General features: G+C 40.5%; 1 protein-coding gene across 1 annotated transcript in view; it reads right to left on the bottom strand.

The window, feature by feature from the left end:
* The window catches only part of plxnd1 (plexin D1), a 107,692-nt gene that overhangs the window by 18,221 nt on the left and 61,867 nt on the right, over positions 1–27,604 (bottom strand). The window contains exons 14-24 of the mRNA XM_041799622.1: positions 26,855–26,960; positions 25,459–25,598; positions 24,898–25,077; positions 24,417–24,501; positions 23,353–23,622; positions 14,635–14,784; positions 7,171–7,285; positions 6,502–6,609; positions 4,939–5,051; positions 3,821–3,925; positions 2,651–2,781 (exon numbers count right to left, since the gene is read on the bottom strand). Coding sequence (XP_041655556.1) covers positions 2,651–2,781; positions 3,821–3,925; positions 4,939–5,051; positions 6,502–6,609; positions 7,171–7,285; positions 14,635–14,784; positions 23,353–23,622; positions 24,417–24,501; positions 24,898–25,077; positions 25,459–25,598; positions 26,855–26,960 — 1,503 coding nt within the window. The remainder of the gene's footprint in view (positions 1–2,650; positions 2,782–3,820; positions 3,926–4,938; positions 5,052–6,501; positions 6,610–7,170; positions 7,286–14,634; positions 14,785–23,352; positions 23,623–24,416; positions 24,502–24,897; positions 25,078–25,458; positions 25,599–26,854; positions 26,961–27,604) is intronic.

Here is a 27,604-nt window from a genome sequence, read left to right as displayed (position 1 = left end):
TAGTCTTAGTAATAGGTTCGTTACCTTCAGCTGTCGGTGCAAGCTATTTTTAGATTGTCGCTGCCGAGTTCAGACCTGCTGTGCCAACTCAATGTAAGCAGACGGTATTCCGGCTTTCCCTCATCAAACTCATCAAATACACAATCCAACAACTTCAGAACGCTCTCGTGGATAAGTTGTGACCTGCACATTCACCATGCTATGAAATAATCATGTAACATTACGAGACGGAGATGTTTTAAAGCTAAACGCAAAGCCGGAACTACACTCCAGACATGGCTGCTGCACTGTGTCACTCCGCCCAGTGGTTCACTCAAGAAATAGTTCCGATTATTTGCTTTATGTGTCGTAATGTTACATAATTATACGTTATTATTTCATAGTGTGGTGAACTTTTGTCCAAAGAGACTTACATCTGGGAAAGGTGCTCCTGACATTAAGGACCTTGCCCAAAGGCCCACACTGGAAGCTGCTGCTATTTAGATTGTTAAATGTTATTGTCATTTTTGGCTGACCGCTGAGGTCAGCCCTACACGTGGCAATGTCTGTGTCTGAGTAAGTAAGCAAGTAAGTAAGTAAGTAAGTAACTGACTGAGTGAGTGACACTAATTTATAAGCCTTACAATGTCACTCTTTCTCCTATGGACTCTATGCATGGCAGGGGGTGGCGCATTTCCGGTGGAAAATAAGACTGATTCACAACTTCCGCCCAATGATACGTGCTAAGCCAAAACAGAATCTAAACTCTCCTATACTGCTTTATTTTGTCCGTTTCGTTGTGTTTTTTTTGTTTCGATTGTTGTTTGTGTTTACTCTATCATCATTGCTAATGAGAAGAATGATGTTTCAAAAACAAGTTAAAAGCACTTCTGGACATCGTTGCTGCGTGCTGCAATGTACATTTTCAGCTAAATTTAACTCGTCATTGACAGCTCAGGTAACTCATGCAAACAGTGAGTAAACCGCAACGAATTTGCCATCATACGCCTTTCTCTTCTCCCGACTGGAAGTGTGGGAGCGGTCTAATGCCAAATGCGGAAGCAGTTCATGCAGAGAACCCATTAGCCCTTTCTCTTTGACCGTTCATGCGTCATTTATGCAGCACATCGGCTGCTCTCCTCTCATCCTCATCTGCTTTCATGCTGCATAACAATGACACACACAAACACGATGCTCCTGCACAAACCTACACTGAAACACACGCTAACATGTCGGTAGTGTAGACTTCAGGCTTCTGTCTGCTGAGGGAAAAAGTTTCAGAATAATGAAGGATAAAAAGCAGAACTTTCTCCTCTTAAAGCTCCTCTCTGACCATGGAGGACCAGAGCGTCAGTGCTGTGTGTGTGTGTGTGTGTGTGCGCTCCAGCTGTGTGTGTCTGTGTCGCTCGCGTGAGTCAGGGGTGTGCGCTATGTTAAAAAATATTTGGTAAATATTCCCTAACACTATATGTTTATGGGGAACAAATAAATGTAAAAATCTCTGCATTTGCATTGTAAAGAGAACGCTACTTAAACATGTAGCACGTCTTTATTTGCAGGGAATATGATAAATGTGCTGTTTATTGATAATTAACGGATATAAAAAACAATAGGAAAACTAAAGTAGACATTCAGCTTAATTTTACACATATAAAGTCCCTTACACACCTGTCTGGGGAGAATTACAAATGTTCATGAAACCTGCTGCAGTTTTTATTTTATTTTAGAATAAACCGTTCATTAACAGTTAGTGTTTTATTGTTAGTATAAACTTACTACCATTAAAGACTTATATCTACCAAAAAAACATTTAATCTCCAGTGCCTCAGTGAAGTCTGACACATTTCTCTGTAGAGTTTCATATGTACACAGAAAAGAGCTTTATTAAGAGGAGAGACAGAGAGAGAGAGGACAGCATGTAGCTATACATTTAAGTTGCCACAATAAATTTTGCTCACAAAAAATAACAATAATGAAAAAATCACTCTGCCTGTCAGGCATTTCAACAGGCATCCCAGATATTTGTGGTCAGCCATATACTAGGTTTTTACCTTGTCTTGTTTAAATTTGTGTGTACAGTGCTTATATAAAGATGTTTTACCCTTATGTTGATTTTATAAATTATTCATGGTCAATAATTGGCCCTACATAGTAGAAATCTGTTTTAACTCTGACATTAAAGAGTTTTTTTAAGGATTTTTTTTTCAAATTAGCCAAATAATGTTGACCATGATTGATTTATAAAATCAATAAAAAGGTAAAACATTCAAGAGGGTGGATACTTTTTATAGGTACTGTTAATCTATGTACAGCACTTTGATTGAAAGCACCTCTAGTCATGGCAGTATGTCTGTCTTTTTTGCTTCAGCTAATTTATTAAAAAAAAAAACTTCTAAGAAAAATGAACATTGACATAAATTAACCTGGTAATTATTCTGCTATCGTGCTAGCCCGCAGGTTTGAGAAAATTTTGACATGAAGTACCATGTTACACTCTGATCCATGTCACATCTGTAAACATGGAGGAGGCAGAGTTTATGACCTTCACTGTAGCATAAAGAGGCACCATATAATTTAGTCATAACTCAAAATGGCTGTGTCTGTATGTCTTAATCAGCCAATCAGAAGGGTGCGTTTTATGCCAAACATATGTAACAGGAGATATGTATACCTGTCTCGCACGGCAAAGTCCTTCTGCTGTTCCAAAGCATGGACAAACGTGATGAGGAAGTGTTTGTTGTTGAGCAGTGTGGAGAACATAGTGATGCCTTCCTCCACGTTCGGCCTTGTCGTGTTGTTGGCCTGGTGACAGAAAGTGGATGAAAAAGTTATTTCATGTGATTTCTCTTAAAGTGCATTACACACCTGCTGAACAATCCATCTTTCCATCACAGCGCTTCCTTCTACATCTTCAGGCCCCGCCTCCTCTCTGATTCCCTCAACAGAATCCATATCTCCTTCTCCAGCCCCTGACTGTGTGTGATTGTCTCTAAATGTGCCGAGTCGACTTAATGAGTATGGTCTATCTATGGGTGCGACTAAGCAGCAGCGTGATGAAGTCTTCCCTCTGGACTGCAGCCATATGGTGTGGTTTTGCAGCCTGACAGAAGGAGAACAGGGGTGTCCATTAAGATAAATGCCCGCCTGTGAGATTTATTTGCTGTGACCTGGAAAACACTTCCTGGGAAGACGATGTGGATCCAAGGCACTTCATCACGGTTAGACAGGCTCCCCCGGCTGCCGACCCAAAACTAGCGCTCGCAATCGTTACTTTCTCTCACACGTACGCGCACATGCCTACATTTGCAGTATGCGCTCAGTCAGAGGTGTGTGAAAGTGCATGCTCCCTTTCCCACTTTCTCTCTATAACTCATGTCCACCCCTCCATTACACACAGAAACACGCACACACATAACAACAAGAGATGGATTTGATGAAAAGCATACTGTTTGGTCGTCCTACAGACAGTGGGAAGAGTGTCAACAACCTGCCATCAACTTAGTGGGCGCTGTATTTTTTGACAAGCTGAATTTTTTCTCTCACTAGAAACCACTGCATGACATGCATTAGTATTCATATTTGTGCACAAAAGGGGTTCAGGTGCACACACACACAAAACACACCTGACATACTCCCTTCACAAGCTAAAACAAGCACACGAAGACAAAAATGCTCTATATGCTTTTCTTTGGTCTTCATCAACAACAGCCCCACTGTGAAACCTTAATAAGCTTCAGTGTGACCCAGTTGAGAGCAAGGGGAGCGAAAAAAGGTCCCAAATCAAGGCACTCTGGCAGAAAAAAGCAGCCTAACCTAACATCCTAATGGCTTAACCCTTCACCTGCCAGTCCTGCAGCAGTGGATGGGTCTCTGGCAGCGCTCGAGGGCCCAGAGCATCGTTCTCATAGGCGGGCTGGACCAGACTCTTCTCGTAATCCGAAAACATCTGAAACACACATAAACACAAATGGAAAACTGTGATACAAAGTTATAAACACAGGAAAGAGCACAGACGGGGGAAACAAAAAGCTTTGCAGTCTGGAACCAAAGGGCAGATTTTCTTTTTTAAGGCCCTGACTGACCATGAAAAGGGAACACGACACTGTGACACAACCGTCATGAGCCTTCAGACGCAAAGTGACCCAGAGCCAAGAGCCAGCCTTTCAACACAGTCTGTCATCTAAGGGCAGCTACATTTGTCTTTTGTTTTAACTGTGTCAAAGTCTATGTTTAGCACTGCTTTGTGTTTGTGTATAATCTCAAAGAACCAGAAGCTCTCGTGGTAAAACACGAGCACAAAGTGGTCGTGGGTAGTGTTTGCTGCGTTAGCGGAAAACTACAGAGACAACACTACAGCAGCAACATTTGGATTTATGTTTCACTCTGTGCAGCTTTTCAACACTCTCCCCTTTCACTTCCTTCACAACAGAAAACATTGTCCAGTGTCCACTGCAACAAACCAGTGTTGTGCAAGACACCATATCCTTGCAAAAGAGTGTGGGTGTGTAAGCAGAGTCAGGAGTGAGTTTTTGAAAAAATCAGAGGGGGGAAAGTTTCCTTGTCTCTGTGCCTGCCATTGTTCTGTCTCCTTGAAAGGCAAAGCCTGTGGTTGGAAGACAAAGCCTGCTGAGTTTTGTCTGTCTATATCAGTGGAAAAAACACCCACCGATAGTCAGGCTTGCAGTCTACCTTCAGGGTGGATCACACATCAGAAAATGCTTACCTATAGAGAACACATTAAATCTCCTGCAGGGTGCCACACCAAGCTACACTTTGCTTAAACTGTATGTTTAAAAAGTTCCAAGGTGAATTTTGATGCTGCATATTACAAGCTGTGGGAAATGTGAAATGGGATATGCAGGGAGAGAAAAACATAATATTAAAACCCCATTGAGAAAAATGGTATTGTCAGAGTGCCAGTGGAAATCAGATAGCGGGCGGAAAAATAGGTTTTCTCACCTTGGGGAAGAACGTGCGTGTTACGAACTGTTTGTACTCCAAAAAGGGGATGCCCTGGCTGCGATTCAGCTCCTTGGTGAGGTCTGTCATGTCTGTTTGCAGCTCTGCAAACCCTAAAAGAGAAAAGAAAACACAGAATGACCTAAAAGGCTTGAATCATGGGAATGTTTAAGACTAAAGTCTTGTTCTTGGCTCCATGTGCTTCATTTGTTGCTAAGCGAAATGAGTCAGAAATCTGTTCACAGGCTAATGCAATAGCCCTCATATTCTCCAAGGACGTCATGGGATCTGTAAGAATCAAAGATAAAATTAAAGAAAAGTTAAATCAGAGTTGTATCATCTTATTTCGCAGTGTTCTGGTTGAATATTAAATACACCAGCCGCCAATCCTCTGATCTCTTTCCAATCGTTCTCTTCCTCCGTGTCTTTGCCAGATTTTGCAGTCCAGGCAAATATTTACCAAACAACAATGAGAGCAGCCAATTCCAGTCTGAGGCCCTCATCCAAAACATGTGTGTGGAGGCTGAAGAAATAGTATCAGCATCTCCAGACACACGCTTGAATATGCATGCTAATATTGTCGCCACTTTATTGGATAGCATGTTCAGAGAGAGGGTGATGTTCTCCTAATGAGACGCCGGAGATCCCTTGATGGAAACGCTTTTTCTGTTGCAGGATGAGAGACGTATTGGGGTTACAATGCGACTTTTTTCACTCTGTGTTTGTGTAGAAAGAGAGGAATACTAGACCTGAGGGATTTAAGTCATATTTCATTACTCCTCCAGGTTATTTATCCTCCTGCTCACGAAAGCGTCCTCTGAACCACCAGTCTATTCACACCATCGACTGCTGATTGGAAGCAGCAGGCCCGAAAACTGAAACTCCTCTCTGCCAAAACCTTTCTCTGGAAAATGTCAATTTCTCATCTTTCCTTTACTCCCCTTTCTTTGTTTTTTATTACAGCTTCGACGACCGGGCACTCTTAACATGAACTCTGCCACAAATCTGTCTGCATCCTCTGACTAAATAACCTCTCCTAGCTTCTCCCCCTGTCTCTAACTCCCATCTCTTCTCTATCTGTCCCTGCTATCTCTATGCCATAAATCTGGGTGCTCAGACGTGGAGTGGCCTTCACACGGCTTTACCCTAATGCCCTAGACTCACACAGATGCACACATATATGCACAGAGCTCCAGACACAAACACGCACGCAGAGGCCTCTTCTTACAGACACAACAGAGGCGATACGGACACTAGAGTGTGTCTTGCGTGTGACTGATCATTTGTCAGACACTGTGTTTCATGAGTCACGCTTACTAGGCACAAATCTGTCAACTGTTGTATCATCCTCCCACTTCAGCTTGGAAAAAAAGTCAAACAAACACACACACAGACGTGTACAAACAAACACACAAATATATGTGGTCAATATTTCTTCCCACAAGCTCCTTTTTCATGTCAATCGACACAAACATCATTTGTGGTCTGAATCACACTGATATCAGAGCTTGTACAACAGGAGACGGTGTGTGCGTGCATGTGTGTGTCCCTGTGTAAACACACCTTTGCGGATCTCCTCTCTGATTTGGGACTCCATCTCCTCCATTTGGAGTAGTGTTTTCTGCCAGTAACGTTCCGCCCTTCGGCTCTTTGTGCAGTACACTACAAGGGCTGAAAGACAAAATGCAGTTTGTATACGATATGTTTCAGGCACTGACAGCTTCCACTACATCAAAACAAAATAAATAGGATCAATAGGATGTGTCCAAAAGCCTGTGAGGCTGTGAAAAATATTTCTATGAATGCATCCGACTGTGAGAGCGTAAAATTTTCAGAAACCCAAGGGTGTGAACTTTTGCAGATAAAATTTGTGAGCGTATTATTTCAACAGCCACACGAAAAGGGTTCTGCAAATTAAAATAAAAATAGGTTCTGCAAATTCCCAAGAACAGATTTGATGGAGGGCATTGTGTGAAAACACACCAATTTCCACCCTTACACCTGCCCTGCACGTTCATGCTGAGATTACAGAATAAAGTACACAGAGACAGAGAGACAACGCTGACAGCGAGGGGAACAGTAGGGTCTTTGTGCCTCGAGTACTGAAGGAGGATGAAGCAAGTGCAGAGAAACTATGACCCCCAAATCCTTTTGTTCTCTCCCACATCTGGAGCATGCATCCATCCAGACAGCAGTCACACATCCATCATCGTCTGAGGATATACAACCTACCCACAGTGCACAGCAGCAGTAGCACGCAACACACCACGATGGACACGACGATGGCGAGCTCGCTCCCGCCCAGCTGCACTTTGGCGATGGTGTGACGAAAGTTCCCAACTTGTACCTGATAAGCAAAAGAAGAAAAACATTTAATCATTTTTCCCTTTACAGCCCTCATTATTACCATCTCTGTATCCTATCATGTCATATATATCCTTTCATTTCATTTTGATCAAGTATTTGCTCTCTTTTATCACAGTAGATGTTTTATTTCAGTCTAGTCCACATGGACACTAAATATGCGGCTGCACTGTTAAATTTGTCAGAGAAAGTAGATAACATCTCAGAAGAAAACCTTATATAGTGATAAAAAAAAAACTGTCTCTTCACCTTCAGCACTATAAATAAAACCTACCACAAAAGGCTCCCATTCTGAATCACAACCACAGTCTTTTATAATCATCCTTCTAGGAGCTGTCATAGGAGATGAAGAACATTTTAATATAGCCCCTAAATCATTACATAAAGAGCCATAAAACAAACTTAAATCATATAAAAAACAAAATTCTTTGCAGGCAGGCCATTAAACCTCCTCTTACTATAGCTAATAGGAGCATGCTTGAACATAAATTACAGAAACATAAACTCAAATTGTCCTTCACACTGTCTTCTTTACTGTAGCTGGGTTTTATGAGAAGATCATTTAGATTTATGCCACAATAAGCGACATTCATTTCAACAAATAAGGAGCATTTGTGTGTTAAGACCAATACTATAAATTAGAGCTGCTCAATTATGGCTAAAATTATAATCACAATAATTTTGATTGATATGCGATTGGCATCATGAGAGATACTATTCTGTATGTTAAAATGATCGGTCATGTTCTTTTGCATTGTTCCAGCATTGACTTCTCAAAAGCTGAGTGGTTCTGTTGCACCTCTTTTGTTTCCTATCAAACGCCTTTCTGTCATCTCCTCTAGCTCTCTCACTTTTCAAACAAACCCGAGCATGTGCCGTGCTGCTCATTTAAATGAAAGTGAGAGCATTTTCGGTGGGAGGGGCAGAGCACACGCTGTGCTGTAAAGGCAGGGAGGGTGCGCTCCATTTATCACACATGACAAAACCAATCAAAACGAGCATGCCATGCAGCTCAGTTATTTTCAATTATCATGTTTTCATGATCGGGGGAAGTGAAAACTGTGATTGAAATTGAAACCTGATTCACTGCCCAGCGCTTCTCTAAACTATCGAGTGCTCTGAAGAATAGACGTATCAAACATCAGGGTGGGACAACTTATTGATATGGCACTATTTCATTGTCCTAGCTCATGTGATACAATTATCAAATTTCTGGTGCCAAATATTGACATTTGTGTCACTTCATAACTTCTCAAGTTGGTGTCTATGACATGATGAGGGTCATGTGAATGTTAGCTACCATAAAGAGGAAGGAGCAGGATTTATGTTGAAGAACCAGAAATAGAAGTTTAAAGTTGAAGCATGAAATCGTGACACAAAACTGCAGCAATTAGTTACATGCATCCTGGACTAGACCTTGTAACGGGTGTTAGCCCATTTTTCAGTTCATCCAGTATTGTGAAGCATCATTATGCAACTATCTATAATAATGCTTTGCAGTGTGGCTGTACTGTGAATATACTGTTATCACAGACCATGTATCATGTATCGCATCATCACATGGCGCTGGTCGAATCATACCGCACTGAATTGTCTCATGTCATGCTGTTTCATATGGTATAGTATGATACCATATTGTATCTCATCATGTCACATTGTGTCTTTCATGTTGAGGGGGTAAAGACCTTGAGGACGCAAGGTTCTGTTTGCTCGGAGACTGTAAAAATTAGATCTGATATTAGATATTAACTACAGTGAGTGGAGAAGTGATTTCTACATAGCAAAATGCTGCCAAAATGGCCATGTTTTAAGTGGTTTACAACTATGCCAAGTGTTCAAAGTGCACATTCTGAATTATTAAGCAACTTTTGAAACCCCGGAAATAGTAAGATATTCAGACAAAGATTGAAAAAGAAAACGGTGGCTGGCAGGAATTAAAAAAAACCTCTGTCTGAAGCCTGGATGAGCGGTGTCACACAACCCTCATGTAGTCTTATGAAGGTTTAGCCTGCTAGCCAACTAAATCTGTTAAACTGCAGTAAAAATCACTTCTTTGTAAAGTGCATGGATCGCTTTAAAAGCATGTAGAGATTTTCTGATGATAATTGCAGGGTAGAGGTTCAGTTTGAACTGTAAAGTACTAACTTTCCTCCATTCCCAATCATTCAAAGCTGGCCCCCATTTTCTGACCCCCAATGGACATTTGGGATCATGTGATTGCAAACAGCCTATTATCATGATGACTCATTGTGATGTCATATTGGGTTCAGATTCTGAACAGGCTGTCAGATTTCATTTATTCAGACATGGTCAAAAGACAGACAAAGGACTGGGTTGGCTTAATTCTCAAATACATATGCAAAAATACAGAAAAGTGAGTTTTTCATAATTTGTCCCCGTAAGATCTGGGGCTGTTTGAATCTTCTGTGGATGCTATCTATATCTTCATCAGTGTTCTGTAGGACTGGAAATGATAGGGAAACTTAAAACATGATATAATACAATACAGTGTGATAAGGTATGATTCAATGTGTCAAAACACAAATACTTACGACACACAATACATAGCCCACTATCATGATAACGCACTAATACATCATTTCTAGGATAATTGATTTATATCGGATAAAAATATAATATCTGATTAACTGAAGATTATAATGTGCCCCTCAAAAGGTCAGGCGCAGAATCAAATATGTATTCTCATCAACATGGTGTCAATTACACTTCTTATCACCTTTCATCTCTTGGCCTCTTTAACGGCTATCAAAATTATCGCACCATCTTCTTCCTCTTTAATCCAGCTGTCAGCTTCCTCTTTCACTGACGTTACACTCATTCATGCCTTTAATGCTGAGCTAAGCATGAGGAGTCATGAAGTGGTAATTAGATGAGTCAAACAGGCAGGGAAGTCTGTTTAGTGTGACACATTTTAAGAATTAAATTATTAAATGATCTACATTTGGCTGTGGTGATACAATGATTGTAACAAATGAGTCAGGACAACAATTTATTGCTGCGTTGATATTTCGACCCACCACGGATATTTTAAACTATTTATATATGTTGTGGCAATATTGTATTCAAACGTGATCATCCTGTAGAGCTAATATGGAGTTGAGAGAAGAATCATTAAGATAAACACAAAGCTAGTGCAGTGATAATGAGGGATAGACGGTGCATGGAGTATTTTCTTTGCTGAGATTTGTGCTGTATAACAGGCAATTTTTAATGGGAACACAAAGGCCTGGACACATCATTTTTTTTTACGAACACAGGTGCAGACACAGAAAGGAAAATAACACTGTGGATTTTGAAAAATGGCCTCTCGCTGCATTGAACTGAAGGAGTCACCCAGTTCAGAGTAACCCAGATGTGACAAGAAAAGGACTTTCACTTCTGCCTTCTGATTAGTCAGCAGGGTCTCTGTGGTCCCTCCTCACATCTTTCTCTTTCCTTCCACCAATCCGAATATACTTCATAAAAAGAGCCTCAGATAAAAAGCCTCCACCAAATCCTTCTTACACTGGTCTTACTCTGAGAGGGAATCTGGCTCACTGGGCCCATCAACCCCCCCCCTTCTTTTATACATTCCCTCTTTCTCTTTTCGGTCCAGGCGTTCATCTACTCAGACCAGCGAGAGAAGGCCTCCTTCCAGAGACTGCAATGGCCCAGCCTGGTGTAATGGAGGGGAAAATGCCATTGTTCCATGTTCCTGTTTTGCTCAGGGTACAAAAAACACTGCTTCCCCACATCCACTTCTGCAGCTCAGCTCTACTTCAGAGCCAAGCAAAACACAGGAATGTAAAAATAGATACGCCGACGAACCTAAGTGAAGACACATAAATGGCCATAAGCAATGCAACACCCCGACATGTATGCATTTATTCAAATCTGCACTCGGTTTATTCCCCGAATGTCGAATAGGCCCACTAATCATCCTCACTCCTCACGTGCAGGCAGCCCACCCATTTGTGTTATGACTTCCCATTTGGCCTTTGCCCCTGCCTTTATGTCTTTGCTAATTGCCTGTGTTTATTATCAGACATCCTGAGAGAGAGGAGAGGAGGAGGGGGGATTGGGGTGCAGGAGTGAGCCACAGGTACACAAAGAGCAAGAGAGGAGGATGGATGGAGAGAGTGAGGGAGGAATAAAATAAAAAAGCCCTCTTTCTATTTCTGTGTCAAAGTGGAGGATAAGCTCTTACAGAGCAACTCAGCTGATAGACCGAGACAGACTAACATATGTTTCAGAGCTATTTCAGCAAACCACTTACAGTCTGGCTCATATTTAAATATAGATGAACGCTTCCCCCACTTAATAAAACTCTATCAAAACAGCAGAAAGGACTGCAACAGATGGGAAACGTGGGTAGGGTTAGGAAAAGGCTGGACCAGGTTTTGGTTAAAACTTTTAATTGTGATGGAGAGAGATGGGAGACAAAACAAAAACACAAAGCAGGCGGGGAGTGAGTCAGGAGATTCAAATCTCAACTGTGAGGAGACAGTAGATAGCGTAGGTGATGATAGACCAACCGATGCTGGATTAAAGGTATATATGATAAGAGGCAAACATTTCACTGTTTCACTGTGGTGCAGACTGATGGCTCACCACCCCCACTAAACTGCTGATTCACGGTGGCATGCTCAGAGACTGCAAACCATTCATAATGCATGGAGAGAGACACACAGGGGCTGTGCGTGAACCTGCACAGATCAAATGTATTTGAATAAACATCACAGATGGTGTGAATGCTGACTAAATGTGTCGCTGTGTGACAGATGGGCGATATCCTGAAATAATCAGGGTCTAATCAGACATATTTTGTTAACACACATGGCTGTATGGGTAATTTAGTGAGGTGTAGTCACATGGCAACCTAAAATGTTGATATATGTAGCCAATGTAAAGGTGCAAACAAAACGCAGTTGCTCCAGTGAGGCTGGTCTTAGAAGTCCCTTTACCCATATACAAATCCTAAAAGTAGCTCAGTTGGTAAAGTGAGCACCCATGTACTGAGACTATAATTCTTGACACACTGGATTGGTTTCTGGTCTTGGCGCATGTTCTGTGCATAGCTTCCCTCACTCTCTCCCTATGTTTCCTGTCTCTCTTTGGCTGTCCTATGTACTAAAGGCAAAAATCCAGAAAATAATCTAAAAAAAAGATAAGATTTTACAGCAGAATCAAACAGGTCCGCCTACTTCAAGGAGGATTTTACACAGTAAGAGGCATGGCTAACCTGACTGATGGGTAAGAATTTTGTAAGCTAAATGTATTTATTTAGATTTATTCAAACAGAAAAACTTCATTGATATCACAAATATTATTTACAGGGGTGTTCTGGCCAAGACAGGCAAAACAGATAAATGTCTGCCTAAGCCCCACCTCTCTACCTGTGTCTGGTTGAGTGAAGCCTGATTTATACCAGTGTTAATTACATCTTCTAAAACAGTGGTTCCAAACACAAGTTTTTCCATTATCTTAGTTAATATATACCAATCTAATATTGACAACCTTAGAGCAGACAAAGCCATCTGCCCCCCATGAGATCTTTGGCACCCCCACCTAGGGGATTCTGCACCCCAGGTTGGGAACCAGTGGTGACTGAAAGATATGACTGAAAATAGTTTCTTTTTCCATGATGAAAACAAGACTAAGATAAGCTGAAAATAGATCTTTGATGATAAGAACTTGAATGAAAAGTAAATTTAGTTTTCATCAAAGAGACTGAAATGAGACTAAAATGTTGGTGCTGGACTGTTGCAAGCTCAAACTCTTGAACATTGGAAATTTTTCCACTTAGGGGAAAACACAAGCAGAGGTTAGGTGAGGGAGCATTCAAGGTATGTCCCTATTTTCTTCAGAATATTATGAGGGAATTGAAGTATTGATAGTGCATTAAATCGAGTGTTTCATATTCATATACATTTTACAATATGGCTAATAAAAATTGACTAAAATGTTTCAGTTTCCATCAACTAAAACATTTAAAAGTGAAAATAACTAAACTGGGACTTAAACAAGGTATTTTGATCCAAAGACTGAGACTAAATTTAGAGTAGTTGCCACAGTTAACACTGATTTATACTTCTATGCCCAATCTGTGCCATAGCACCCGCTGTAGGTCAACTGAACAAGGTGCAGAGGCCTATGTATGAAGCCAATGTACAGTACACCCCCTTCAAAAAAATGTGTTCCTGTAAAGCGTCCTTGGGTTTCTTGAAAGGGGCTATATAAATTCAAGATATTATTATTATTATTATGTAACTGTGTTGAAACCACACAGACTGCAAGCCCTGTGATTGGATCTCTGGTTAGCACTAGTGATTGCCAGTCTTTGAGTAATATCTACAGAAATATCGTGTACACTCTATAGAGAAATAAATAGCTGCAGACTTGTGATGTTGCTATGGCAAATAATTTCACATCTGATTGTAACAAATAAACAAAACACCCAGAAATCAGTCAAAATCAAGCATTATTAATACTTCAAAGTGATAGTAGACAAGCAACATGAAGACAAGATGCAGATTTTGCTAATACTATTATCACTAACACTGGCCTTCAATCCTCTTTGCAGGTTAAAATCAACATTTCTGTGCAGTCACCACTCAATGCTTTGATTATTTGTGAGCAAAACCTGATGCAGTCTTGTAGAACTTTATTACTATTTTCTGGATAACAATAGTGCTAAACCACACAGTTCCTATGAGATGCTACTGGTTTGTTAAAGAGCACTGTGGCTGCATGGCAGTAGTCCTAACCAAAGCTACATTCGCTGCCAGTGGCAGGGATTGTGGGCCTGAGCTGATAGAAAACATTAAGTATTAGGTTAACCGACTAGTAATGCTGACTCCTGAGGGATTTGGTGCATGCTTTCTGCAGACAGCATTACACCCAGTCATATCACCAGAAAATTTCAGATTTGGATTTCTTCATCCATGCCAGTCTCAGTGGCCCAGTAAGCAATGTCTCCTTTCTTTTCATCTTTGAAATAACTGCTTTATAATCATTTTACCCCTAATTTATCAAATCCAAGTCTAACAATAAGCTCAGTTTCAGTGGCTATAGTTTCCTGTACACGAAGCCACAGGAAATGCTGTGGTGGGACCAGAAACTGGCATAGAAATTGCTTTGCACTGAGTGGTGTTTGGATGGGGTACTGCAGAGTGACACAAGGACTATGGTGATGCTGCGGAGTAGATTTTACAAATAAGTAGAAACCAGGCTTATTGAAACAGCTTGAAAACTCTGCTCTGGGTGACTGGAATCACTGATATGTCCCTGTTTTATACCTCCTATGGGTGTAGTACCTGCTTGCATACTTACAGTGACAGGCAGCTCTCTCTCGCTAGAGCTGAGCAGTCCGTTGATGGTGCAGTGGAACAGCTGGTCATTGTGGAAGCTGATGTTACAGGGATAGGAGCCAATCATCACTAAGTATTCCTCTGGCATTAGTTCCAGGCCGCTTGGTCCTTTCTGCAACAAAGAAGTGCAAAAACAGCCATCAGCCAGTCAGTGGTGATAGTGAAATGGTTTGGTTTGACCAAGCATAGATAACATTCATGAAGACCACAGCAGCTTAAACCCACATACATCAGGCACATATGCAGCCTTTCCACACATCTATGCAGAAATGGAGCTGCACAGGCGTGTCACGCAGCTGTCACACAGAGGAAGCCAGAAGAAAACTCATCTAGTTTTTGGGCTAGAGTTCAGCTTAGAGCAGCAAACATTCCCGCTGCCTCTCTCACATGGCCATGGAAGTTTGTCCAAACAAACCCCGCTGACAGTCATCCTTGCTTCAGCCCAAAATAACATTCTCAGGGCCTTTACAGGAGCCCGCTGGAATAAGCTGCACAGTTTTTATCATCCTAACTATGAGTCAGTTCAAACCCCACCTCTCAATGCTAATTAAAGAAGCTCCCTAACCACCTTACCACATATACGCATCCTGTAGTGCAAATATCAAAATAAACACAAAAAATGGCACAGTTGCACATTTTTTGGCGTTACACTGAGCTTTCTAACCTTTAAAATAACCCTGATGTCACTGATATCTTTAGAGTAAGGAGAAAATTCAAACAGCTACAAATAACGTAGTATTTATTTCATTTAGTAGGATTTTTTAAGTTATGAGCAAAAGCGTCCAGGCTGCAAAACAACCTTTACTGTTTTCTGATTAAATTTAACATTTTTAGTGGTTTAGTATATATATATATATATATATATATACACGGTGAACAACCTGACATTCAATGAACTGCCTGTTTCGGGTGTAAACTATATAGACAAAAGTATTTGGCCACAACTGTTAATTACTGAATTCAGGTGTTTCAATAAGACCCGTTGTTTCAATCAGACCTGTTGCCACAAGTGTATAAAATCAAGCACCTAGCCATGCAGTCTCCATTTGCAAACATTTGTGATACAGAAATGATTTCCCACAGACATCTGTATGTGATATCATGAGTAAGTGGTAGCATTTAGGAACAACAGCAAGGAGCTTTTAAGGTGAAAGTCGCCAACACCCAGCTGATTCCAAGGCTGATGAGTTCTGAACTTCCACTGGCTTTAATGCAAGCTCAAAAAACTTGAGTGGGAGCTTCATGGAATGGATGTCCATGGCTGAACAATGGCATACAAGCCTCACACCATCAAGTCCAATGTCAAGCGTTGGATGGAGTGGTCAGATGGGTGAGTCTGGGTTTGGCAGATGCTGAGGGAACGTCACCTGCCTGACGTGCAACTGTAAAGGAGGAGGGATGATGGTTTAAGCTGTTTTTCAGAATTTGGTCCTTGCCCCTTGAAGGACAATCTTAACATTTCAGCAGACCAAGACATTTTGGACAATGCTATGCTTCCAACCTTGTGGCTACAGTTTGGGGGTGGCTTTTCTATTCCAACATGACTGTGCTCCAGTTCACAAAGCAAGGACTATAAAGACATAGTTTGATGAGTTCGGTGAGGAAGAACTTGACAGGCCAGCACAAAGCCCTGACTTAAATCCCAAATAAGCAGCTTTGGGATTAACTGGTAAGGAAATCGCAAGCCAGGCCTTCTCATTCAGCATCAGTGCCTGACCTCATAAATGCTCTACAGGATGAATGGGCACAAATTCCAACAGAAACACTACAAAATGTAAAATCAGTAATTGGATAAACATCTGTTTGATCCAATCACAAGGTACTAAAATCTGTTCACATTCTGCCTTGCTTAAGTTAACTTCCACCTCTACAGATTATCTGGATAGGAAAACACTTCTTGTTTCATTACTGTCTTTGTAGCGCTTCAAACACACAGTAAACAACTTTTGGACATTTTTCCCCTGTGCTAGCAAACAAAGTGGTAAGGAGGTAACTTGGTCCAAAAAAAAGTTAACAGAGGGATATAAAAGTTGCCTTCCAATGTACATACGACTTAAAATCTCTAAACAAATAGCTCCTCGTCATAAATTTCTAGGATTTTCATTTTTATAATTCATAATTAATTAGACTCATTTCCAATTCACCCTTTGCTCCTTTCCCTTAGCCCTACCTCTAAATGTTTGGCCTTAGCCTTTATCTTACAGCTTTCAGTGATTTCAAGGATCAAGAAATATAACAACATCACCAAACTGAATTTGAAATCAGCCGAAAAGTCTGACAGATGTTGCAATTTTACAGTTTTGTTCACAAAAGACATAAAATGGGTGAAATGTACTCCTGAATATGCTGCAGAGCAAACAGCATCTCTATGTCAGTGATGTTTGCATGTATTGAAACGAGGCATTAGGCAATCATTTAAGGAGAAATTTGTCCTTTTATATATAAATCAGCCTCATTGCAGAAGTGTCTGATTCAGAAATTAATAAGCTGTGCAAAGTTTAATTTAAAAAAAATTCCCATCTTTTGAGGTAAGATGGCAATCATGTTGCAGTGTCACATACAAACTTTCTTGTGATCAGGACAACAATCCCACCCGTATGACTTAAATCAGTGCAGACCTTTGAGTGCTCTGGCTTGCTCCATTCAGGGAGGAAGCTTTGTATTATATGGTGTAACTCATTTTGCATTCCAGCATCACAATAAACTTGAAAAATGTTTCCTAGTTCATCATCTGCATGTAGACAAAACTGTGCAAAATCACCAGCTTGGAAACACAGCTCCACGCACTGGAAAGGTGCAAACAGCTTTTCATCACGTTCAGATGCAAAACAACAACAATCTGTTGTTTGTTTTTGTGCCTAATATGATTATTGCAGCAGATGAGGATGAAATTATTAGCCCCCCATGAAAATTTCAGTGTTTCCCAAGTATTTCCCTAGTACTGTTAAACAGAGTAGGGATTTTTAACACAGCTTTCCTAAACATCCTAGTTTTATTTTTGATGCTTACACTATTTTACTTTGCACACTAAATATTTTCACAAAAAAACAAAAACTACCAGGGTCTAAATTATTAGCCCGCCAATGCTAAAAGTCAACAGTGTTTCCTTTTGGTTGGATAACTTGTTGTAGTTTTCATCAAGTCTCAGACACGTCTCCTGAGGAATCCCAGCCCATTCTTCTTTGGCATATCTCTCAAGCATCTCTAGATTTGATGGCCTTCTGGCATGGACCTTGGTCTTCAGTTCATCCCATAGATTTTCGATGGGATTCAAGTCAGAGCTTTGTGCAAGACAGTCAATAATGGTCACTTTGGTCTTCTGGAGGTAGTTCTTCACCAGTAGCCAAGAATGTTTTGGGCCATTGTCGTGTTGGAAGACAAAGTGACGACCCAGACCCAGTCTTGCTGCTGACCGCTAAAAGTTTTGTTTCAGAATCTTCACATATCCTTCTTTCTTCATGATTCCTTCCACCTTCACAAGATTCCCAGTTCTAGACGCACTGAAGCATCTCCACGACATAACACTCCCACCGCCATGTTTCACTGTAGAGACAGTGTTCTTTGGGTTATACACCTCTCCCTTCTTTCTCCAAAAATAAGCAATGTCTCTATAGTCAAAGAGCTCTAGTTTGGTCTCATCAGAACAAAGGACATGCTTGCAGTATTCATAATCCTTCTCCAGTTTTTCTGCAACCTCGTAGTCCATTCCTGTGCTGGGCTTCAGTGATGGTCTTCTTTGAGACTATGACTCCTGACTGTGCTAAGTCATTCATTAGTGTCTTGGCAGTTGTTTTGGGGAAACATCTCTCACTAGTTTTCTTTCCAGTCTGAACTTTTTCTTTTCCTACCTCTGCCAGGCTTGTCCTGGGCTGTGTGGCTCTCTTTGAAGTTCCTGATGATACTTCTCACTCCAGTTCTTGACACTTGGAAATGCAGTGATAACTTTATATATATCCTTCTCCTGCTTTGTGAGGATCAACAATTCTTTTTCTAGAGTCTAAACTTATTTGTTTTGTTTTTGCTGTGTTGCTTTTTCAGTGACAGCTCAAAACCTTACAGAGGTTTTCTATACTGAGTGTAAATTGGAAGATAACCCACAGTTTTATCTTGACTTTAGAAGCTTTGAGTATTAGAAAGTTGAAGTATATCATTGCACAACAGTGGTTTGTGCTACAGCTTAACAAAAAGGTCAGTTCTAAAGGGGGCTTATTATACACACCCTGTGTTTGTTTTGTTCTGAAATCATTTTTTTCTGTGTGGAAATAAAATTATGTAAGCATCAAAAATAAAACTAGGATGTTTGGAAAAGCTGTCTTTAAAAAAGCCTCACTGTATATGATTCGTGAATTAAATGAAAAACATGTTTTGGAGCTATTAATGGGTGCAATTCATTCTTAGTGAATAAAGCTCAGGGAGTTTGCTTAAAGTGTCTGTTTTATCTTGTTTGATTTATTTTACTGATAGAGGAATACTCCTTATTATCTTTAATTACCTTGGAATGTATCCTGTTACTATTTACATTCAGGGATGATGGAAGGAACTACAAAAATAGGACACCACTTGTATGAAACTGCAATTTCCCTTTAATATAAGAATGACAAGTGAGGAAATGTGTGTGTGTTTGTGCGTTTGTGTGTTTATTCCCAGTGTGCTTCCTTGCTTTGATTACACCCTTAGGGCCCTGTCCTGTCCCTACTGCAGGATGCCACCCCCTGGGTCTCTGTCAACAAATGCTTCCTAACATAGACTCAACTCACACGCACACACATATGCATACACATTCTCAATACACACAAATCGACACCTAAGCCTCTATCTGAGTAACATACAAAACATGTTTGAGCACTGAGCATATTGTAAAATGAACTGTATAACCACCATATACAACACAACATTCTCACACTTAAACTCACTGGACCAAAACAAGAGATTCTTAAGGTCAAAACAGGATGAAAACAAACAAAACCCACCCACATTCCAGCTCAGGTTCTTAATATAGGATCCGTCTGACTAACAAGCTCCCTATGAAGCAAACACATTCTGTCTCCAGACTCTCTCCCCCCTTCAGGTCACCCACAAGTGGAATCCACCTTCCTAAAGAAAACAGGAAACAACAGACGAGTTGCTCGTGTAGACAGGCTGAGGCAGCGATTCCTGCAGGGGCCTCTTCCTGACACGCAAACACATCAAGAGGAAGCTGCGTCGGGTTCAAACGTCCCTGTCCGTGCTCTTAGCATGTGCGTGTCGTACAGCCAGCAGGCCTTTAGGATGATGAATCCATGCAGACAGGTGCCTTGATTCACCAGGACACAGGAACATGGGGCCTCCCACTGAGCTGCCACTGTGCCTTTCCCCCCCGACAGACACCCCCCCGCCGAACAGAAATCAACACGTTTCAGAGGACAGGGCCTTTGATGTGTTTTATGTGCCTCTGGTTTATGTGAATATGAATAAAGGAACATTCAACTGTGTCTGCATCTCACAGTGGGGGCAGTGAGTTTACAGCTGTGGCTTGGAAACAGGCAACAAGCGTTTAGAAAATACCATCACTTGTTCACTCTGAATAAGTGTATTCAGAAGCCTAGAGTGTCTAAAGCTGCTGCTTATTGCTGGGGATATCTCAAAGTTTGACTTGATTCACACTGTTCACCCCCAGATGATCAAAACTTTCAGGAAAACTCCTTCACACTTACGTTTAAACCTGCATTAGGAGTTCTAACTAGATGGTCACTATCTAATTCTGTTTTGAAACGCTCCTATTATCAGCACTGATTTTTCCTGTTCTAGGAGAGTTTCATTGACTGCCAATGTTGTTTATTTTTGACTGTCCTACTTTGAGGGGATTTGTTGTGACTCTCTCTCTCCATCTGTATGCATTCATATCATATTACTGCATGTCACTAACTTGACATTTTTCTGTACCATTCAAGTTACTATCCATGTATACTCCTGAAAGTTCGTGAGCCCCCTATTTTTGAGGTTCTGCTGGATTGCTATTGCAGATGACTTGCTAAGTGAATCTAAGAGCTGCTCAGCTTCAGTTGCTGTGATTATAATTTCCTCTTGCACACTGTTACCGTGAGATGCCCTCTCTGTCAGAATGGAAATACTGTAATTTGTCAGTACTTTCAGGGGGGGTCTACTGTAGTTATGAATGTGGTTGGCACTTATGGTACAGTAACGATGACAGCAAAAATGTGATTCTACCAGTGGTTTACTAGGTTGATTTAGCAAGAATGGTGGTCGTTTGGAAAGGAATAAATCTTAAATTTAGAAAAAGCAGTTTAAATCAAACATCTAGCTAAATGCAATTATAGGCTGAAGTTATACATGTTTTCTGTAATGCTAGCACCTGTTGCTCTGTTGTATTAATAACTAGACAAAGTTAAATCTGTGACTCAGTTAATTAACAATAATTCTCAATATGGCATTTAGGATTTACCGAGCTGAAAAGTTGTCAAAGGTAGTTTCTTGATTTTGTCCTCTCCAGCAGAAAGTAGGGGAATATTAATATCCCGTTTGAGGTGTAACAGATTATGTTTAGGCATACTGTATATTAATCTCCAAATCGCTTTAATAATCAGGATTAACATCTCATTTCTATGCAAAGTTTAGACAGAAACAACAGGAAGCTGTGCTTCATGAGGTTTATTTTAGCTAACTTAGCGGCATAACTACAGTATCTACATAGCCTATGCAGCTAATGTGTACTCTCAGTATGGAAGCTGACATTTATTTTTTATTGATTAATCTACAGATTCAAATCTGACATCCCGTGAATGATTCCTTAACTTCTCATCCATGGTGACTGCAAGCATGTGGTTAAGTACAATTCACAACGCTATTGGCAAAAAACTCAGGATGCTAATGGGGGGGGGCTTTTGCTTCAATCGTTGAGAAAAAAACAATTGTGGTAGTTTGTGCTAAACAATGCCCCAGTTTTAGATCTGGTTACAAAATATTTGTTTTTACAAGTGAAAGCTGTTTTTGATCACACACTCCTGAATAGTTTGAGAAAATTTAAGGACAGGCTGCCCCTGAATGATCCCTGTCCCTGAATGAAAGGGATGGTAGGGGTGTCAGGAAGCAGGACAGGATGTAGAAAGAACAACATGGAAATGACAGAGGAAGCAACAGAGTCCAACGCTACAGTGACAGTTGTTGCCCTTATATCAATGTAGGTTAACTATTTACCGCACCAATGAAAGAGTGTAGAGGAACAAACTTTAACAATTTATTTTAGGGGGCCTTCATTACCAAGCAATTTTATATTATCAAGTGTAATTATTTAGTAATTTCTCAAAATTAAGGTGGTAATTAGGCATTTACATTTTACCAAGGGATAACCCAAAATTATGGTAAAATTAAGGATGTATTTACCTAATAATACCTAATTACCTAATAATAATATATTAATTATCAAGTATTTTTTGTGATATTATGGCAATTCTATGGTAGTTAGTGTTATTTAACCCTAACCCTAACCCTGACTCTAAACCTAACCGTCTAACTCAACTCTAACCCTTAACCCTAAGTCTGACTCTAAAAATTACAAAGTTTAATTTAGTGGGCCAAAATGTAGAAATTACCTGGGAATTATCAAGCAACGTCTTTAGAAAATTATCATCTAAATTCTAAGATACCAATCAATTACTAGAGAATTTATACAATATTACAAGGGTAAGGGTTAGGGTTAAGGTTAGAGGGTGAAGGTAAAATACCACCTAATTACCAGAAAAATGCCACAATTTTATGAGAAATAACTTGATAAATAACACATTATCACTAGGTAAATATAACAAAGTTATTACTTATTAAAATGTCCACGTTTTACTAGGCAATTACACCTCTTCTTTAAGAAATTACTAGCTACTTACACTTATTACAATAAAATTACTAGGTAAGAAGGGCCCAATGAAATAAAGTGTAACCAAACAAACTGATGAGGAGAAAACATAATTCAGCAGTTTCATCCTGCACCAAATGCAGGAAATAAAAGTTATCACCTCCCTCTTCTATGTGCTTGTAATGAGTTTTACTTACCATGTTCAAAGGTGGCTTTACCATTAAGCAAAAGTAAATAATTGCCCAGAGCCTCATGCTCCAAGAGGTAACATATAGTCATTATAGGTGTGCTGGGAATACAGGCATAATAAGAATGAATATGACATGCATTTTCAAGGAAAATAAAGGGCCAAAAGAGATATAGAAATATAGATATACAAATAAGATATGGGTTTGAGTTATGATTCTCATCTAAGAGCTGTTGGGTATTTTTCCAGTAGTCCTCTGTCTTTTTTACTTGAGATGCTTCAAAATATTGTGTTCACTAGCTAAGATTGCTTCTTACTCAACAGGGAAGTGCCATATATTGGTCTTAATTTCTTTATCAATTTATAGTTTATCTATGATTGTTTTGACTTAGATAATTTACAGGTTTAATTCTGAAATTCATGATACAAGCCAAATTTTACTGGAATTATTTCTTCATATTCAAATCTGATCATAAATGTTTCTGCAAAATGTAAATATGTTCTATTGCAATTCAATAAAAAATACTCCTATTCTGTCTCATATTCTGCACGGATTCATTGAACCTCAATGTTTGCTTGGTTTATCAGAAAACCAAAACAGCAGTGAAGCACTAATCTGGACTTCCAATGTCAGCAGTGTCACTCACGTTGATGATTAGCGTCAGCGGCTCTCCTGGGTGATGTTTAATCAGCTTCTCCTTGTTGGCAGTGAAGAACTGAGGGTCTTCCACATACTCCAATTGGAAGTGATCTTTATGAGGCTCCTCGTCCTCTTCCTCCTCCTCACTGTCATCAGAGGAGTTACTGTCGCCCGTGTAGGGGACTCCATTCAAATAGAACTCCACCGATGTCTCCTGGGACTGGCTGGAGGCGTGAGAGGGGCAGGTGATCATGGTGGGGGAGACCACTGTGCAGTACTGAGGAAGGAGCAGAGAGGGCAAGACTGATGGACCATAATGTAGAATATGGTAAATAACATGCTCTATCTGCAAAATGTTCTCTATAAACTGTCACTGTTTACATCTTTCTCAGAGAAAAGTTTGGATTTTACTCAATTCTATTACTGTAACATTTTACTTTTTGTGGATATCAGTGCATGTTTTTACTGCTTAGTCTTATATTTCTAATCATGCATTATCTTTATAAATAATTTTGTATTGTCCAATCACTGCCCACTCCTCTGTAGGTCACTGAAAACAAGTTTCACTTTGTTTGAATGTAGCCATATGAATAAAGTTTGACTTATTGTTTGACATGATATGCATATTCCCGTCCTTATCAATAGTTTGCAGAAAATATTGATATAAAACAGAAAATAACAAAAACCCAGCAGGCCTAAAGGTCCGAATGAATTTTTAAGCTGTTGAATCTCATTTAAGTCTAGGAAATAAATGAACAAGATGCATTGTGAGTGTATGTAATATTTGATTTGTTGACTTTTGTTGCCTTAAACAGAACCAGCCTTGTTTTAACAGTGTCAAAGTAAGTCTCCATGCTATGCTAAGCTAACCAGCTAATATTTTAAGCTTGCAAACAAAGAAGAGGCTTGTCATCATTTTTGCATGAAATCAGCATGATTCTCCCACTTTAGTAAGTAAAAACCCACTCTTAATTTTGTGGTACTTTTGTGTAGATTCACACACACTGGTAATATGGTTGAAAACGCTTTACTCAAGCTAAAAAAAAAGAAAGAATCCATCTGTTTACTCACTGTTTGTCCAACTCCCAGCACCTGCATGGTGACACTCTGCACCAGATCAAAACCCTGGCCTGTCACAGTGATGGTCCTGCCACCGCTGTAACACACACAGACACACATACAGCAAACACAAAGACACAAAGACAGAGAGTCACATCTCTACCATGACAAAAAAATGTCAAATTCCCGCTGGTATGCAAATACTTTGGGCAAATGCTCTGAAACAAGACAGAAACAGGGGACCAGATAATAATGCTAAGCAGTTCCACTGCAGTGAAAATCCCCACACATGCCATCAAAGACATGCCGCTGCCCTGTCACACACATGCTGCGCTATTTAACACACAATGGGGAGAAAATGCTGCACATCAGGATGACATTACAGTAATGACTTATGTCAGAGACTCTGGGAGGGAAACCACAGAGTCATCCTGCTTATGATGTTTGAGAGATTTGGGGTTTTAGTGCTTGTTGTGTGTGTCAGTTAACGTACCTGAGGAAGCTCTTTGTGGGGTGGATGGAGCTGATAGTGGGGTTCTTCTCGTAGGTATATGTGGTGCTGAGCTCGACACTTTGACAGGGAAGGCTTTCAAACTCCACACACACTGGCACAGACTCAGTGTGTGGCTGCAGGGCTGGAGGCATGGTGCACTCAATGGTTTCATCTGTTTGTCTAAAAAATGAGAAACATCCGTTGTTACCACACATCCTGTGAGGGTAATAAAAGCATTTCCAATTAAAATCAAAGAACTACTCATGGCAGATTTTCAGATAAGAACTCATTAATAATATACATTTCTGTGAAAGAGCTGATGACTTTAAACATGAAACTCCAACCCGAGTCAGATGTAACTCAGAGCTTAACTAAGATCAGACTTTTTGATGTACTGGAAAAGAGTAATCTTCATGCAGGCCTTGCATTGCCCCACACAGCCCCTCAGCTGTTGAATATTTAATCATTAGGTCCATGCATTTCTCCCACTTTGTGCTAACTATGGAGAAAACAAGTGTTAACTTGACCCGGACTTGCATGTAAGACTTCAAAAGTACTCACTCTGTGATGGTACAAGGCAGTGTGTTGTTGACCATGACTCTGCTCTGAGAGCCAATGTCCAGGTTTTCCCCCATTATTGTCACTCTAGTTCCTCCAGCACGAGATCCCTTCCTCGGCTCCATGGAGAGCAGCTTTGGGATCTGAATACAGACGAGAGATCGAGCACATGACTAACAAGTTCTCATATTTATCACTGGACGCCTGACAGCTTCTGTCACTAGAAAAGACAGGCTTACTCAAAATGTGTTTTGTGATCTTTGATGCCTTTCTTGACACCAAATAAAATCTTTCCTCATCCTTTGAGGTTCAAATCTGTGGTCTCCATAGATCAGCTGAGACAGCTGCTGACTACAAGAGGAAATTAGTGAAGAAAAACTGCAGAGACAGGCCATGCTGCAGTATGTTAAAAAGCTTCTCAAGCCAACAGGCCTTTGGGCTCAAACTTCCAGGACTACTATTGGTAAGAATTAATAACGTGGATGCATGCGTGTGGAGCAAAGCATGTCTTCATATATAGGCACATGTAAACACATACGGATGCGCACAAACACACAAAGGATCCTCAGGCAAAGATGAATATCCTCATCAAGCTCTGCAGCTACCAGCATCAGCATTCCTGTTCTTTCCGAACTTTCTATCCCCGCCGTGAACCTCGCCTCCAGGGAAACCCTCTTATCCTCACTGACAGGATTCACTTCCTCAGCGTGCACAGATGGAGGAGACCTATTGTGTGTTCTGGTCTAAGGGTGGGCGTAAGGAGGCAGATGTTTCCGTCTAAAGGTTTGAGGAAGGAGATGCAGCAGAAGCACATATCCTGTCTCCAGAACTGTTTTCCCTTTCTCCCACATCTTCCCTTCAACACCCTGCAATAAAGAACCCTGGAAGAAGTAAAAATGGAGTTCCCACAACGGACAAGAATCAAAAACGGGCTTGGAGATCTGGGTGATTTCTCTGTAGAGTGACTCACAGTACTCCTAGAAGTCCCTTAAATCAAACTGTTCCAACTCTGTGCTTGGAAAAACTCTTTGTCTATAAAGAAAAAGAAACAAGAGGTGCATTTCCACTGGCTTAATCCAATGGCAGGGTGTGGGTTGAGGTCCAGAAACACAATGCATGATAGCCTGTCTGGATGGAGCCAGAGAAGAGGGACATTCCCACAATCACCATATTTGTTTTTGCTGGCAGCCAGCTCAGGATGACAATGGTGCTTAGTTTGCTGCTCAGATAAACGTTTGAAGACTCCCACACATTCACATTCCTGAGAATCATAAAACGCATCTGTTAACACTCAACTGACACACTTGGGAGGGCTTTCCCAGTGGGGAATGAGGAACAAGAGAGCGTTAAAGAAGAAGAAAGTGGACAGCAGGATAGTTGATGTCTGGAAGACACTCACTAAGTATGAGAAGGTCTCCCTGGATGTTCCCACCCCACTTTGATCCACATCAACTTGGACGATGTCAGTCCTTTCATGGGCGGACCTCCCGGTGACGCAAAGCAGCCTGGGAAATGAAGAAAAAAAGAGACCTCCTTGTTTGATTTTCACAACACTACAGCAAAAGATCATTTAATAAAAACACACAACTGGCAAGAAAATAAAAAAATTGCCCCTTATTATTTTAAATCTCCATGAGGAGCTTTGAGTTGGATATGAAACAGACTGAAAATATACTGACACTTCTTTATGAGCTACAGAAGCAAACAAGACCATCAACAACAAGACAGATTATTTCTATACAGGGCCTATAAAGAGTTTTTACCCCCTTAGATGTTATACCACTTCATTGGTTTCATAAATCAATCATGGTCAATATAATTTGGCTCCTTTGACAGAAAAAAATGTATGGCAGGCGCTTTTCAAGTTGGGCCACAAATTCTCTATTGGATTGAGGTCTGGGGACTCAGCCACTCCAGAACCATTTCTGTGTAGCTTACGCTGTATGCTTCAGGTCACTGTCTTGTTGGAAAACAAATCCCTTTCCCAAGCCTGAGTTTTTCTTGCAGACTGAATAAGATTGTCCTCCAGAATTTTCCTATATTTTGCTCCATTCTTTTTAATCTCTACCTTTACAATTCTTCCAGGGCTGGCTGCCAGGAGGCATCCCCATGGCATGATGCTGCTGTGCTTCCCAGAGGGGATGGTGTA

The sequence above is a fragment of the Cheilinus undulatus genome, linkage group 11, assembly GCF_018320785.1.
Source record: "Cheilinus undulatus linkage group 11, ASM1832078v1, whole genome shotgun sequence".
Taxonomy (NCBI): domain Eukaryota; kingdom Metazoa; phylum Chordata; class Actinopteri; order Labriformes; family Labridae; genus Cheilinus; species Cheilinus undulatus.
The sequence above is the reverse complement of the archived record's forward strand: the minus strand, read 5'-3'. Positions and strand labels throughout refer to the sequence as shown.